At 42.4% G+C, this 16,899-nt stretch overlaps 1 protein-coding gene across 1 annotated transcript in view; it reads left to right on the forward strand.

Moving 5' to 3' along the window:
* Window positions 1-8,982: 8,982 nt before the first annotated feature.
* MYO18B (myosin XVIIIB) overlaps window positions 8,983-16,899 on the forward strand; it is a 972,020-nt gene continuing 964,103 nt past the window's right edge. The window contains exons 1-4 of the mRNA XM_073582823.1: window positions 8,983-9,024; window positions 10,275-10,415; window positions 11,869-11,901; window positions 14,334-14,849. Of these exons, the coding sequence (XP_073438924.1) occupies window positions 8,983-9,024; window positions 10,275-10,415; window positions 11,869-11,901; window positions 14,334-14,849 (732 nt within the window). The remainder of the gene's footprint in view (window positions 9,025-10,274; window positions 10,416-11,868; window positions 11,902-14,333; window positions 14,850-16,899) is intronic.

Here is a 16,899-nt window from a genome sequence, read left to right on the forward strand (position 1 = left end):
GAAGTGTCTGCATGGGCTGGTGGAGTGGCGACTATGGAGAGTGGCACTCACCATGTGGGACTTGGCCGCTGAGCTGGACTCAAGCATGCTTGTCTTCGTGGCAGAAGCTGAACACTTCCTTGGGACTCTGGTACTAAGCAGCTGCAACTGGTGGTGGACTCTGCTCCAAGGCTGCACTAAGGTGAAGGATCCTGTTATGGTGATGGATCCGGGTGGAGGAGAAGATGCACGCAGGTGGTGGGCTCTGTTGCTAGGAGCGCACGCAACAGAGCAAAGCTAAGTGGTGTTTCCCCTGTATTGTCTCTTTCCTCATGTGTGTTATTAGTGCAGTGGTGGGATTAGTCTCCGCACCGACCCATTCCCTAGTGAGGGTTTAGGGTCAGGGTGAGCAAGGGCGTTAAGGTACGCGTGCGGTGACCGGTTCGGAGCCTGTATAGGGAATGTCAGGAGTGCAGGGACACTGGCTCAGGGGAGCTTAGGAGGTCTCCACGTCCCCCATTCCCTATCGCAGGGCCCACCATTGTTAAAGTTTCCCAGGTTCCCCCTTTATTATTTAAATTCGCCGTACTGGAGGCGGGGTTTCCAGATTTTATGTATAACGTGTAATTCCCAAATTCGCCGGGTGGAGGCGGCGTATCCACCTGCACGTTTTATTATTTAAATGCACCCCACTGGAGGCGGTGTATCCAGGGTCACGTGTGTCACATGGGTTCGCCTTGCGGAAACATCTGCGTCCTGACACACGTGATCATGACATTATCACAGGCCCTACAGTTTTTTTTTCTGGTGAGCTTTGGCCATGTGGAGACCGCTGAGTAATTGCTGCCGGGCCTCACTGAGGTGAGTGGGGAGCGGCAAGCTGTTTAGAGCCGCTGCAGCAGCAGTTATCAAGGTCTGGGGCCTCTGCTCAGGTAACCAGGAAATTAAAATGGCGGCTTTGGCAAATTGCGGGTCTGGCAAAAGCCCCTGGAGTCGCTGCTGGGGAGCGGGACTTGCTCATGCACGTGGGCGTACCCAGGCAGGTGGGAGGAATGGTGCCCCACGGAGCTGCTTGGTGTTCCCCGAGGTGAAGGGGTGCGTTCCAGTGATGAGCAGACTGATGTAGAGTCCGCGGGGTTTACGCCAAATCTTAAATACCACCGTAGAAGCCGCCCCTCCTGGCCGTGTGGAGGCGGCCAGTGAATGTATATTTCCTCCATATGCGTTCCCTCTCCTCCTGGTGTGAGCAGCAGGTGTGCTGCGGGGGAGTAGGGACAAATCTCAACCCTCGCCATTAATCCAACCCTGGGAGGCGCAGACCTCATGGTGAAGAGGGTTGGAGGGTGGTGACCCCTTGGTGAATTGCGGGGGAGTGAGTGTGTTGACACAGGGGGACGCCTCTGTTATCAGGTCCTGAATGAGTTCACCAATTTTTTGACAAACGAATGTGTGTAATAAACGTTCAGGTCCGGACCTGTGTGTGAACGAGCATGTATGTGTGCCACCAAAAAACATCCTGTGGAAGTGTGTTGTGGAGCCTGATCAGCTCATAACAAACATACACATACATTAACTCGTTCCCCAGGTCGGCGCTGTGGAGATGAGTGGTGCCTCCAAATTGAACTTTATTGCCAATACCAGCGGTGCATTTGTCATAAACCTGAAGTGTCAGGTAATGGTGGGGTGAACTCAGGGCCTGGGCGTCCCCGCTGTAGGTGTTTCCCTAATGAGGGGTGGTCTTGAGGGTCCAGAGGCCCCTCATTAAGGAGGGGGTACTGTCATGATCTGACAGTTTTAAATTGCACTGGGTGAACTTTTTTTACTTTGGAAAGTTCCAAGGTGTCTTGACTGTCCCCGGTGGTGGGTAGGTGTATTGCACTTTAGGTTTTTGTGCACTTAATTAGGGATCAGGTGTGACACCCTATAAAGGTGTGCTAGGGGTGTGCAATCACTGCCTGTGATATTGTGAGTTTGTGTTTCACTCTGGGTGGGAGAGCCTGGAGGAAGGATGGAGCTGGTGAGGAGTCCTGCGCAGCTTAGCCAGGGGGGACGTGTTGCAGCTATGGTGTCTGGACGAAGGGCTGGCATGGCGTGGTGGGGTCGCAGTAATGGTGTCAGCGGGAAGTGTCTGCATGGGCTGGTGGAGTGGCGACTATGGAGAGTGGCACTCAACATGTGGGACTTGGCCGCTGAGCTGGACTCAAGCATGCTTGTCTTCGTGGCAGAAGCTGAACACTTCCTTGGGACTCTGGTACTAAGCAGCTGCAGCTGGTGGTGGACTCTGCTCCAAGGCTGCACTAAGGTGAAGGATCCTGTTATGGTGATGGATCCGGGTGGAGGAGAAGATGCACGCAGGTGGTGGGCTCTGTTGCTAGGAGCGCACGCAACAGAGCAAAGCTAAGTGGTGTTTCCCCTGTATTGTCTCTTTCCTCATGTGTGTTATTAGTGCAGTGGTGGGATTAGTCTCCGCACCGACCCATTCCCTAGTGAGGGTTTAGGGTCAGGGTGAGCAAGGGCGTTAAGGTACGCGTGCGGCGACAGGTTCGGAGCCTGTATAGGGAATATCAGGAGTGCAGGGACACTGGCTCAGGGGAGCTTAGGAGGTCTCCACGTCCCCCATTCCCTATCGCAGGGCCCACCATTGTTAAAGTTTCCCAGGTTCCCCCTTTATTATTTAAATTCGCCGTACTGGAGGCGGGGTTTCCAGATTTTATGTATAACGTGTAATTCCCAAATTCGCCAGGTGGAGGCGGCGTATCCACCTGCACGTTTTATTATTTAAATGCGCCCCACTGGAGGCGGTGTATCCAGGGTCACGTGTGTCACATGGGTTCGCCTTGCGGAAACATCTGCGTCCTGACACACGTGATCATGACACCAAAGCAATAGGCAGTCCCCAACATATAATGACGGTGAAGCAAGATGAAAACACTAACACAGATAGAAAGATAGGTTGAGCAAATGATGGGGCCCAAGCTAACTACATAGCACAGGATAGGAAAGCTGCTGTCTGCCATCTGCAAAAACCCTATCAAAATGAGCCAACCGACTGATAGGAAAAACAGGCCCTGAAGTCGCTAGGCTTCAAAAGACTATATCAGCACTCAGGTATATTCTGAAGACAGAGCAAAAGATCAACAGATCAAAGACAAAAATGGAATTCAGCTCACCCCCCCGGCCGGGGATGGCAGAACTCCCAAAAAACAAGGCAAAACAAAAACAAAACTGAAGATTACAAAGCAGAGCAGAAAAACTTAGCTTTGAGATGCAGGAATCAGACTGGTTTCCAAGAATCCAGCAGGAAAATCACCAGCCAGGAAGAAGGGCGTTGGCAGCCTTATATCCAGTCCTCAATTCCAGCCACCCAGTCATTATCTAGCTGCCCAGGTGTTTGGTAATCAGCCTCACTACCTTCCTTCACCAGAGGAGGGAGTTCATCAGACCTCAATGGTGAAGGAAAAAATGAACTCACAACAGTACCTCCCCCTTGAGGAGGGGTCACCGAACCCTCATCCATGCCACCAGGGCGATCCGGGTGAGCCCGATGGAAGGCACGCACCAATCTTTCGGCATGAATATCAGAAGCAGAGACCCAGGAATTATTCTCCTGACCATAACCCTTCCACTTAACCAAATACTGGAGTCTCCGTCTAGCCAGACGGGAATCCAGTATCTTCTCTACCTCATATTCCATGTTACCTTCAACCAATATAGGGTCAGGAGGTGCCACCACAGGAACTACTGGTTCAACAAACCTCTTCAACAAGGACTTATGAAACACATTATGAATTTTAAATGTGACAGAGCCAAACGAAAAGAGACCGGATTAATAATCTCCAAAATCTTGTAAGGTCCAATAAATCTAGGCTTAAACTTAGGAGAAGTCACCTTCATAGCGATATTTTTTGATGACAACCAAACCATATCACACACCTTAAACTGGGGACCAACGGTCCTACGCCGGTTGGAAAACCGCTGGGCCTTTTCCTGGGAGAGAGACAACTTATCCACTACTTGGTCCCAGATCTGGTGCATTCTCTCCACCACAGTGTCAACACCTGGGCAGGCAGAAGGCTCCACCTGCCCTGAAGAAAATCGAGGGTGAAAACCAAAGTTACAAAAAAAGGTGACATCAAAGTGGCAGAACTAGCTCTATTATTTAAAGCAAATTCGGCCAAGGGCAAAAATGAAACCCAATCATCCTGATCGGCAGAAATAAAACATCTCAAATACGACTCCAAAGTCTGGTTTGTTCTCTCCGTCTGCCCATTGGTCTGAGGGTGAAACGCAGTGGAGAAGGACAACTGAATTCCCAGCTTGCAACAGAAAGTCCTCCAAAATCTAGACACAAACTGAACTCCTCTGTCAGATACAATGTTCTCAGGAATCCCGTGCAAGCGAACCACCTGTTGCAAAAACAAGGGCACCAACTCAGAGGAAGATGGCAACTTAGGGAGTGGTACAAGATGGACCATCTTAGAGAATCTATCACAAATCACCCAAATAACAGTCATTCTCTGAGAGACAGGCATATCAGAGATAAAATCCATTGAAATATGGGTCCATGGCCTCCTGGGCACCGGCAAAGGCATCAACAAGCCACTAGAGCGAGTCAAGGTTTAGACCGGGAGCAAGTCCCACAGGACTGCACAAAATTCCTGACATCATGAGACAAGGCGGGCCACCAAAAAGACCGACTCACCAGATCTCTAGTACCAAAAATACCTGGATGACCAGCCAATGCAGAGCAATCAACTTCAGACATCACTCTCTTCCTCCACTGGTCAGGAACATACAACTTTCCACTGGGACAACGCTCAGGTTTGTCCTCCTGAAACTCTTCCAGAGCACGTCTCAAATCGGGCGAGATGGCAGAAAGAACTACCCCCTCGCCTAAGATGGTAGCAGGCTTAGTCACAACAGGAGAATCAGCAAGGAAACTCCTAGAGAGGGCGTCAGCCTTGACATTCTTAGTGCCCGGAAGAAAATAGACCACAAAATCAAAATGTGTGAAAAACAAGGCCCACCTAGCCTGTCTATGATTCAAGCGCTTGGCCGACTCCAGGTAAATCAAATTCTTGTGGTCAGTAAGGACCACGACTTGGTGTTTGGCTCCCTCCAACCAATGTCTCCACTCCTCAAATGCCCATTTCATGGCCAACAGTTCCCGATTCCCCACATCATAGTTACGTTCGGATGGGGAGAACTTTCGGTAAAAGAAAGCACAAGGATTCATTTTAGATGTCACAGGATCTTTTTGGGACAACACCACTTCTGCACCAATCTCAGAAGCGTCCACCTCCACCTGAAACGGGAGTGAGACATCAGGTTGCCGCAAAACCGGAGCAGAAGTGAATCTTTGCTTCAGCTCCTGAAAGGAAGAAACAGCCTCCGGAGACCAATTCAGCACATCAGCCCCCTTCCTAGTCAAATCCGTCAATGGCTTGGCAATACCAGAAAAATTAGCTATAAATTTCCGATAAAAATTAGCAAAACCCAAAAACTTCTGGAGGGCCTTCAAAGAAGTGGGCTGAACCCAATCATAAATGGCCTGTACCTTGGCCAGGTCCATTTCAATAGTTGACGGAGACAAAATAAATCCCAAAAATGAAATCCTTTGTACCCCAAAAAGGCATTTCGATCCCTTGACATACAGGGAATTCTCCCTCAAAATCCGGAACACAGTCCGAACATGTTCCACATGAGAGTCCCAATTCTTGGAGAAGATCAAAATATCATCCAGATAGATAATCAAAAATTTATCCACAAAGTCTCGAAATATATCATTCATGAAGCACTGGAAGACAGAAGGGGCATTAGTGAGCCCAAAAGGCATCACCAGGTACTCAAAATGTCCCTCCGGAGTATTAAACGCCGTCTTCCATTCATCCCCATGCTTAATGCGAATAAGATTATACGCCCCCCTGAGGTCAAGCTTGGTAAACCAGCAAGCACCTTTAACTCTGGAGAATAGATCAGAAATGAGGGGTAACGGATACTGATATTTAACAGTAATTTTGTTGAGGGCACGATAGTCAATACAAGGCCTTAATGAACCATCCCTTTTAGCCACGAAAAAAACCCCAGCACCCAAGGGTGAAGAGGATGGTCTAATATGACCCTTCTCCAATGCCTCCTTAATATAGGATCGCATAGCCTCGTGCTCGTGTACAGATAAATTGAAAAGCCGACCCTTGGGGAATTTACACCCCGGGTTCAGCTCAATTGCACAGTCATAATTCCTATGAGGAGGCAAAGACGCAGACTCATTCTCACTAAATACATCATAAATGTCAGCCAAATAGTCAGGAACATCATGCGACTGGGGAGAGGTGGAGAAAACAGGAGCGTCACTAAGGGCACACCGACAACCCCAACTCACCACAGACACAGATTTCCAATCCAGAACTGGATTATGGATTTGCAACCAGGGAAACCCAAGAACAATGGTATCATGCAAATTATGCAACACCAAAAATCTGCAATTTTCTTGATGGTCTGGGGCGACCCGCATTACCACCTGGGTCCAAAACTGAGGTTTATTCTTCGCCAAAGGAGTAGCATCAATACCCCTCAAAGGGATAGGCGTCTGCAGAAGTGTCATAGGAAATCCACAACGTTTAGCAAAATCCAAGTCCATCAGGTTCAGAGCTGCTCCTGAATCCACAAAAGCCTTGGCGGAAAATGTGGACAGGGAGCAGATCAGAGTAATTGCCAGAAGAAACTTAGGTTGAACACCACCCACAGAAAACGTGTGTGCACAACGTTTCTCTCATTTAGGACAGACAGAAATAATATGCGAGGCATCTCCACAAAAAAAACACAGCTTATTACGCCTTCTGAACTCCTGACGTTGCGCCCTAGACAAAAAACTCTATCACATTGCATAGGTTCAGACATTTGTTCAACAGGTGGCAACATCTCTCGTGTAGTTTTGCGTTCACGTAAACGCCGATCCACCTGAATGGCTAATGACATAGAATCGTCAAGACCAGAGGGAACAGGAAATCCCACCATAGTATCTTTTACAGTTTCTGACAAACCCTTTCGAAAGAGGGCTGCCAAGGCACCATCATTCCAGGTAGTAAGGACCGCCCTCTTTCAGAATTTTTGACAGTACAGCTCTGCCGAATCCCGACCCTGGCTTAATGCCAACAGGGTCTTTTCAGCTTGATCAATAGCATTAGGTTCATCATACAACAACCCCAAGGCTTGAAAAAATGCATTCACATTATTCAGAATAGGATCATCAGGTTTCAAAGAAAACGCCCAATCCTGGGGATCGCCGCGCAGCAAAGAGATGACAATTTTAACCTGCTGCGCAGAGTTCCCCGACGAGTTAGGCTTCAAGGCAAAAAATAATTTACAATTATTCTTGAAATTCAAGAACTTAGACCGATCCCCAAAAAACACATCAGGAGTGGGAATCTTTGGTTCAGCAGCATGTGAATGAGCAAGATAGACGGAAATTCCCCGCACTTCAGCAGCGAGCTGCTCCACACAATCAGACAATTGCTTCATCTCCATTGAGAGAAAAATTCCCCCTACGGCCTCAGAGATATAGAGGAAAAAATATGCACACACACAAAAAAAAAATTCTGACACTTTTTTTTTTCCTTATTTTTTTTTCTTTTTTTTACAATTCTCTCCTGCTATTGAGTACCCTAGGATCTGCGGTATGGCTGGTGATTCTGTTATGATGAGTCACCGAAGGAGGAAAAAACAAAATACCAGCTAAGTCCAGAAAAACCAGAGAGGTTGGCAGCTATCGGATTGCAGACCCCTGAACCTATCCACAACAACTAGCAGTAGCCATGGGGGGTTCCTACGGAGCCCTAGACCCCTCGATCACAGCCGCAGACCCCAAAGCAATAGGCAGCCCCCAACATATAATGACGGTTAAGCAAGATGAAAACACTAACACAGATAGAAAGATAGGTTGAGCAAATGATGGGGCCCAAGCTAACTACATAGGACAGGATAGGAAAGCTGCTGTCTGCCATCCGCAAAAACCCTATCAAAATGAGCCAACCGACTGATAGGAAAAACAGGCCCTGAAGTCGCTAGGCTTCAAAAGACTATATCAGCACTCAGGTATATTCTGAAGACAGAGCAAAAGATCAACAGATCAAAGACAAAAGTGGAATTCAGCTCACCCCCGGCCGGGGATGGCAGAACTCCCAAAAAACAAGGCAAAACAAAAACAAAACTGAAGATTACAAAGCAGAGCAGAAAAACTTAGCTTTGAGATGCAGGAATCAGACTGGTCTCCAAGAATCCAGCAGGAAAATCACCAGCCAGGAAGAAGGGCGTCGGCAGCCTTATATCCAGTCCTCAATTCCAGCCACCCAGTCATTATCTAGCTGCCCAGGTGTTTGGTAATCAGCCTCACTACCTTCCTTCACCAGAGGAGGGAGTTCATCAGACCTCAATGGTGAAGGGAAAAATGAACTCACAACATGCTCCATTTACATGGCAATAGCAGAGATTGACCACAGCATTAAATGGTTAACATCAGTGATCAGAGCTCAACTTTGCATGCTGCTGTTAGGGACAGCTGCCTGTTATGCAACCATGTGTGCTTGGCTCCTGAGCTCTCCCTACACTGACTTACACATGTACAATTTCGCACAGGGTGTTATGAGTATTAGTCTTTGTATATGAGCCTAAGGAATGTTATGGGCCCCCCTAAGTTCCAGGACCATAGTGTGACTTCAACCCCTGCATCCACTATACTTACGCTTCTTGCTCTATCATCAATCATTGTAATAAGAGCATCAACTTACATCAGCATTTAACCCTATAAGATACTAGAATATAATGTGACAAATCCTCATCACATAACCTGCTCAGAATGATGTAACCTTTTCTTTGGTCGAAACTAAGAATTTTGTTATCATAGAAATATAAATTGTCACTAAAGGAATTGTCCCAAAAGTTCCACACAATAAGGAATAAATGTCTCATTGCTGAGGACCTGATCACTGTGACTGTCACAAAAACATGGCATTTGAGCCTTCCATTCCTCATCATTGCGTGTTTGCAGTGAGGAGGACTTTGATTGGAGAAGAGTTTGAACATGAGAGCTGCCTTTTTATTCAATGTCTATGTTACTAACAGAAACAGATGTGGTGTATTATACTTGTTGGTATATACCATTTATAAACCATCTATCTATATATCTCAAAACCACCACCATCTAAATTGGTGGTTTCTAATGACTTTAATATGAGTGACTAGCCTAACACTTTTTAATCACCATCCTGTTATTTATGCAATGACATTTTAAAGTAATTTACTTGCATACATTGAAATTACTAATCATTGCATGCTGTATTTAACAGAGTATTGCATGTGCATTAAGCTCCTCAAACACCATATATCATCCCTCCTATACATGGGTGCTCACACTGCTGAGCATTCACATGTTCTCTATGAAAAAGATGCTGCCAGGCTTCTCTGGCTGTCAAAGATAACAAAAGGATTGGCAGTCTGAAATCCGACATGCCAGATCCTTGAAGGAGTATTCTCAAGTTGTCTCTTGGGCAGCTCACAACTATACAATCTCTTTTCTTACTGATTTCTGGCATGGTGGGCACTACTCATTGAGTGATCGTTCTGGTGAGTTGCAGATCAGTAGTATTAGTAGAAATATAAAGCTCAGCACAAGTTCTGCTGTAACACGTTCAGCTATCAGTGGTTTGTTCTGGGTCTACACAGACCTAAAATATACCTGGTCAGTGAAAGCCACAATTAGAAGACCTGCTTTGAAAGCAGCCAATTGTGGAGGCTGTTGACTTTATAAAATTTATGATAGCAGATTGTCAATTACTGAGATGTGGTAAACAGATAACTGATGCATAGAAATCAATGAAGTGGACAAAACTGATTGGTATGTTAGAAGTTAGCCCGTTTTCTTGAAATGCATAAGTGCACTGTACTGTGCACTCTTGGCCAGATCTGGACAGGCACAAGTGGCCGATTTCCCTGGAAATGAGCTGTAGACTATGAAAGATAAAAGCTCTCATTGCAGGAAAATGAGAGCCGATAGAAAAAGTCAATTACAAAATTGCTTATTTTCAAGATGTGTAGCTAATTAAGCAATTTGAAAACTTGAGAATACTCCTTTAACTTCACTGACCAATATCTGTCTGGGACACCCATACGCAGTAGACTGTTGGCCGAACCAGATGGGTTCGGTCGACCTTAGTCTGATGTGTATGGAGGGTTTTAGTTATTTCAGTGATAGGTTTTACTATATCAAATGCAGTTATACTTGTCTTTAACTCATATAGATCAAGGAAGAAGACAAGGGTCCAACACCTACATCTCCCCCACCTCTATTTTCAGCCATTCCTGGTGGGTTCATAAAACAGCTTGTCCGGGAGACTGAAAAAGAAGCAAAGGAAAAAGTTAAAGATTTGAAGGAGAAGACAGTAAGTGGAAAAAAATACAGTACATGTCAACCAGATGAGTTTTTATGACACAAAATGGTAAATTTTTACACATTTCATATACTGATTTTTGTTATATTATTTAGTACTGTCGTTTGAAAATAATAGGTGAGTAGAAAAGAAAAATCAGCACACACTCTGAAGTAAGGGGTGCCACAAGAAGAGAAAAGTTGATCCAGCTTCCAGTCCACAATTCAACAGCATGTAAAAAATGGTACAATCTTTATTTACATGAATAAAATGTGATATCAGAAAAATTCCACATATAGAAATAAAGACCTAAATCAATACAGAGGTGGGAGGGTCATGGAGAAGATATGGAGATACCAGACGCATTTCAAATGCAACTGCGTTCTTAGACCTGGTCTAAGAACGCGGCTGTGTTTGAAACATGTCTGGTATCTTCATACCTCTCCCATGTCCCCTTCTCACCTCTATATTGATTGAGGTCATTTTTTATATGCAGATTTTTTCTGCTGTCACATTTTAATCGTGGAAATAAAGATTTTAGCATTTAAAACACATTGTTGAATTGTGGGCGAAGTTGGATCAACTTTTTTCTTCTTGTGACACTGAAAATCATGATAGTTAAGGTAAAAGAGAAGTTTAGAAAGTGAAGAAAAAATAAAGTAGTGATTGAAAACACATTACACAGTGATCTATTATATATGTAAATATAAGGAATTTAGGGGAAGATTTAACTTCATATTCTCGTAATGACTGGAGCGATTTGTATACTTAGGCCGTCAAAGATATTATTATTTGTCTAGCTCATAAATTTCTGTTATGGTTTGAATAGCACAAGATGACAAAAAATGGTTTAGTACAGACAAGTGAAAAAATAATTTACAACATACACAAGCTTACAATATTCATTTATGAACTTCCAAACTATTAGATACAAACTTTTCACAAAACTTTAGACTAAGGTTAAATTTGCATTCCTTAGGCTAGGGCAGCATGTTGACTTTGGTCATGTGAGAGCAAGTTGCAAGACCAAAAAATGTGTGCAAATTGTCTGAGATTAGCTGTTGCCCCAAAGTTGCATAACTATTATAATTTGCGATTTAGTTGAGTCGCCTTTGATTTATAATCAACCCATAGAAACTAGAATGAAAAAAATGTTGACTCATCTCAAATGAGTCACATCTGCTTGCAACTCACATGCAAAATGAAGTTGGACTGTTGAAGATTTCTTTATTTTTGTGAATTATGAGTGTCCTGTGGACTAGGGCAATGCACTGTTTTGTACCCATCTAAATGTATTGGGATTAAGGAGTGTGCAGCTTTCTCTATTGAAATTGATTGAAACATATTATATTTGCATTTTGAACTGTTGAAATTATATTTATTTTCATTATTCTTCTTTTGTGTGAGTAGTGTTTTATTCTATTACTATATTACTACATTGACTATTATTACTGATTATTCATAGGTGAAACAAGATCTTCCGCCTGATAATTTAAAGGTAAAAAATGTTAATGTTAATATTGTCATGATGAGAGGATTGCTTAAAATGAAATATCGTTTCTATTACTAAATGTCTGGTTGTTTTTTTTCCAGAAACAATCTGCGGATAGTCTGTGTCTGCTATTAGACTTCAGTTTTTGCCATTTTGATTATCAACTTCAATACCAGACCTGTAAAACAAAAGTAGGGAAAGCATCTTTGTATAAATCTGTGGATCTTGTTTCAATACCTGATTGTGCACTGATCACCTGAGGAAGTTGGGCATAGCTTCACAGCACTGTAGAGGGCATGTGAGTCCATTAGAGACGGCTGCTGCTCCGACTGCTAGTCCCTAGGTGTATACTGCTGGAACTGGAATGAATATTTGGGAATCAGAAAAACCTTGAGGGATATTCCAGGCACTGCCAGTTGATGAAGGATGCCCAATGTCAAGTAGATGAAGACGTTTTTTTTTTATTGTATTACACGCTTTGGAGTTGATCCAACTCCTTCCTCAAATACATTAAAACAAGATATCACCTGTGACCTTTAAAAGGGTCATTTATGATGTTACATATATTATCACACATGGTAATCAACAATAAATGAATTTAACATATCTAAAAAATTACAAAAAGTAATCACCACCACCAAATTGCAACTCCGTTGCAGCTGTTAAATTAACACTATATATATACTGTACCATGTTAAAAATAAAAAAAACCCACAAAGGAAAAAAGAAAAAACTTTAAGACTGTGTGCCCACGTAAGCATTTTTTTCGCTTTTTTTAAAAATCGCTCAGAAGTTGCCCAATGTATGTAGCCAACTTTACACCAAATATTAGCTGGCTACTTTAGGCCAGTAATGTGTCCCTACATTTTAGAACAGGATGTTATATTTCAGAACACACCCTTCCATCACCGCCTCAAACATCTCCCTTTTTCAATTAGGTCATGCCCCTTGTTGAGTGACTTGGGAAACATTGTCCAATACACATAATAAATGTGGCAGTTTTGCAGCTTAATAAATTTGCCCCATTTTTTGTAATTGTACAGCAGCAAACACAGATCTCAGGACTGTTAGCACATACTATAGATATGCCATATTAGTTGCCCCATATATATACAGTATACAGTTGTGGCCAAAAGTATTGACACCTCTGCAACCCTGCAAGGTTGCGCAACCAAGTATTAGGCTGAGAGTGCCAATACTTTTGTCTGGCCCATTTTTGGAGTTTTGTGTGAAATGATCAATGTTTTGGTTTTTGCTTCATTCTCTTTTGTGTTTTTTTCATTTAAGACAAATTAAATGAAGATAATAATACCAAAGAATTTGTGTTTGCAATCATTTTCAGGAAGAAACTGAGTATTATCTGACAGAATTGCAGGGGTGTCAATACTTTTGGCTACAACTGTATATACAGGGTGGGCCATTTATATGGATACACCTAAATAAAATGGGAATGGTTGGTGATATCAACTACCTGTTTGTGTCACATTAGTATATCAGAGGGGGAAAAGTTTTCAAGATGGGTGGTGACCATGGTGGCCATTTTGAAGTTGGCCATTTTGGATCCAACTTTATTTTTTTCAATTGGGAGAGGGTCATGTGACACATCAAGCTTATTGAGAATTTTACAAGAAAAACAATGGTGAGCTTGGTTTTAACCTAACTTTATTCTTTCATGAGTTATTTACAAGTTTCTCTTTGTTTACAGCCATTGACATGTCGCAGATTTTAACACATGAGGAGTGGATAGAAACTGTGTTGATGTCTGGTGAACGCAGCACCCGGGTCATTGCAGCAGATTTCAATGCAAGACACCCTATGCAAGAAACCTGTCACCATCCCCATTTTATTTAGGTGTATCCATATAAATGGCCCACCCAAAAATGTTTGCCTCATCACTGAACATAATGTTCTGTGTAAACTGAGGGTCCTGTTCCAATATTTGTTTTGCCCATACTGCAAATTCATTAGGTATCCCTTTTTCTGACAAATTTGATATTTTGGAAAGCCCCTTTAAAAAGAACCTGACATTTGCCATAAATGTGTAATTTTTTTTAACTCGGCTCTTGAATCTGAAGTTATTCTTTTCATTCCTGTACCTCTCCATTCCTGAGATATGACTCATCTTCCCAATATACTGTAAATCTAATCTTGTTATTTATATAAAGGGAAGAGGGGGCATTTTCTCAGGAATGGAGAGGCCCTGGAACAAGAAAAGTAACACCACATTTAGAATAAAAGTGGCATTTAGATAGGGTTTTAAAAAAATCATGTTTATGGCAAGTGACTGGTCCTTTTTAATTCAAGTTGAAGATGGATATGAAGAAACTTTGGTTTCCTAGTGTAGTCAATGTAACCTAAAAACAGTGTAAAATAGTTGGCTAGTCTGGATGAGTTTATTATTTAATTTCAGCTCTGTTTTTTTTTTATTATTTTTCTAGTCTCCTGGAAAATTGAACAATTCCCTTGTTCAACAGTTTGTTTTAAAGGAAGAAAACATTCTCACAGTTGGAGAAGAAATGGCGGGCGCAAACAATGTCTTTATGAATGGACTTAATGGAGACAAACATCCAGGAAAAGCAGAAACCCTAGAAAAAGCAAGCAACAGAGCAATAGATTTAAAGTCTGTTAAGGGTCCTACAAATAGACAGAGCAGTTCACAAGCAAATAATATTACCAACAGTGAATGCAAAGTCAATAAAGCCAATGAAGCTAACAAGAGCAAGTCACCAGTACCTGCTAAAGAGGATAAAGCCCTGCCAGCAACAGAAGGAAACATACAAAAGCAAAGAACAGTCAATGCTTGCATAGAGAGCCAAGTAGAACAACAGCAATCTTTCCTGGAAGATACTGAAGTAATGAACAATAAGCATGAAGAAGATACAACCCAGAATGAAAATGATAAAAATTATATCCCAGCTCCAAATAGCGAAGAACAGCGTGATACCTCACAAAAGGTAATACTTGTTTGAATATTAATGTCATGTGGGCCGTCCTTGATATTTATTAAAAAAAATCTACAATTGAGGAAGTTTTTCCTTATCATCAAATATAACAATTAACTTTTTTATATGGAAACAAACTTAAAGGACAAAGTGCGTTTTAATTAATGAATCTTAGAATAAAATATTGGAATAATAATTGCCATGTGTCTGGGTTTGAACACTTGATCCTGTGTTTTGTGGTCAGCTTCTCTATCAATAGACTCACACTTTTCTCTGGGTGTTTGTCTGGTATCCTTGCTTTAAAATTTTTTGGTGGACAAGTGTTTTTGTTTATTCATTTGTCTGCTCAATCACTTTTTGGTTGCTGTTATATATACTTATCCCCTGCTGGTGATATTCTCTTTTCGATGTCCAGTAATACTGCCTTTTTATATGCCAGTCAGTGAAACACTAGCTAGGGTTTTTCTCTCTGCTGATTATGCTTTTCACTCTGCACCTATCTTCAATTTCTTGTTTATGAAGTAGGCGGCATGCTATATAATATTTAAATGCAAAAACCTCAGTGACATTATAACTATGTCAAAGAATAGGGTTTAAGGCTATAGATAGCCACCCTAAATCAGGAGAAACACCTGAAACACCCACTCCAATAAGTATGCATGCAAAGAGAAAGATTGAGTAACTAGGTGAATATGGTAAAAATACGTCTTTATTAATTAACATATATATTATTCAATACAAAAATACAGAGATTAAAATGACACCACAAGATGAAAGAACAGAATAGCCCGGGAAAAGCATCCAGTCACAGGATATCAGGTAATATAGCAATGTATATAGAAAATAACCACATCTATATAGATAGCCAATGTCTGCCCTTGAGAAAGCGTGCTTGTAGTCACGCGAAACGCGCGTCGGGTGTCTTCCCTACCTGGTCCTGGGCTCACCTAGCCTCCACGTATATCTGGTAAGATATATTTTCTCAACTGGCCACGCTAAATTTATCTGTGCACACTAGGTGGTTATAATTGATTGATAATGTGGCGCAGTGACCCCCATTTGGGGGGATGGGGAATTAGCAGACATTGGCTATCTATATAGATGTGGTTATTTTCTATATACATTGCTATATTACCTGATATCCTGTGACTGGATGCTTTTCCCGGGCTATTCTGTTCTTTCATCTTGTGGTGTCATTTTAATCTCTGTATTTTTGTATTGAATAATATATATGTTAATTAATAAAGACGTATTTTTACCATATTCACCTAGTTACTCAATCTTTCTCTTTGCATGCATGCTATATAATATGTAGTTTATCTTTTCACTTTGTATTTCATGGTTTGTTTTTAGTCACTCTGTGATCACCTTCTATCTCAGCAATCCTTCGCTTCTGTAGGTAAATTGCACTGTGCTCTGCCCTCTGGTGGAATGTGAAGCACTCAACGGTCCTTCAGGCAGCATAGGTCAAAGCTACCAATGTTTATTCTGTTGTGAGGGCTATTCCAGCCAACGTAGGGGCTGCAGGGTCAGAATCTCTAGTCTGTACAGGAAACGACTGGATCAGTTGCAATTTTTTAGTGTTTTACATATTTTACCATTTGAGTTGTTATACAATCATAACAATAATATGTCATGTAAGAGCAGTAAAAAGCATATGGCTCAATGGCCTGATTTAAAGTAATATCAAAGGATAAAAAACTTGAATAATACAGATAATGAAGTATGGTGCAAACAAAAGTGCCCCCAAACATAGTACAGTGAATTCCTCCATAGTACCTTCCGCAAGGTATGATGACCCTACTGTTCCCTTCTTCTTTAATCCCTCCAACCAAGAATGGTTAAACCATCACAGTATTATTCTTCATCTGTAATCATCACATAGCCCTCCATACAGTATAATGTCTACAAAAAGTGCTCTATACAGTATAATGGGCTTCACATATTCCTCCATACAGTATAACGGGGCCTTGCATCACCTTCCTTACAGTATAATGGCCCCACATAGTGCTCCATATAGTATAATAGCCACAAAAAGTGCTCCATACAGTATAAAGGCCCC

The sequence above is a fragment of the Dendrobates tinctorius genome, unplaced genomic scaffold, assembly GCF_039654945.1.
Source record: "Dendrobates tinctorius isolate UK_male_01 unplaced genomic scaffold, ASM3965494v1 ptg000073l, whole genome shotgun sequence".
Classification (NCBI taxonomy): Eukaryota; Metazoa; Chordata; class Amphibia; order Anura; family Dendrobatidae; genus Dendrobates; species Dendrobates tinctorius.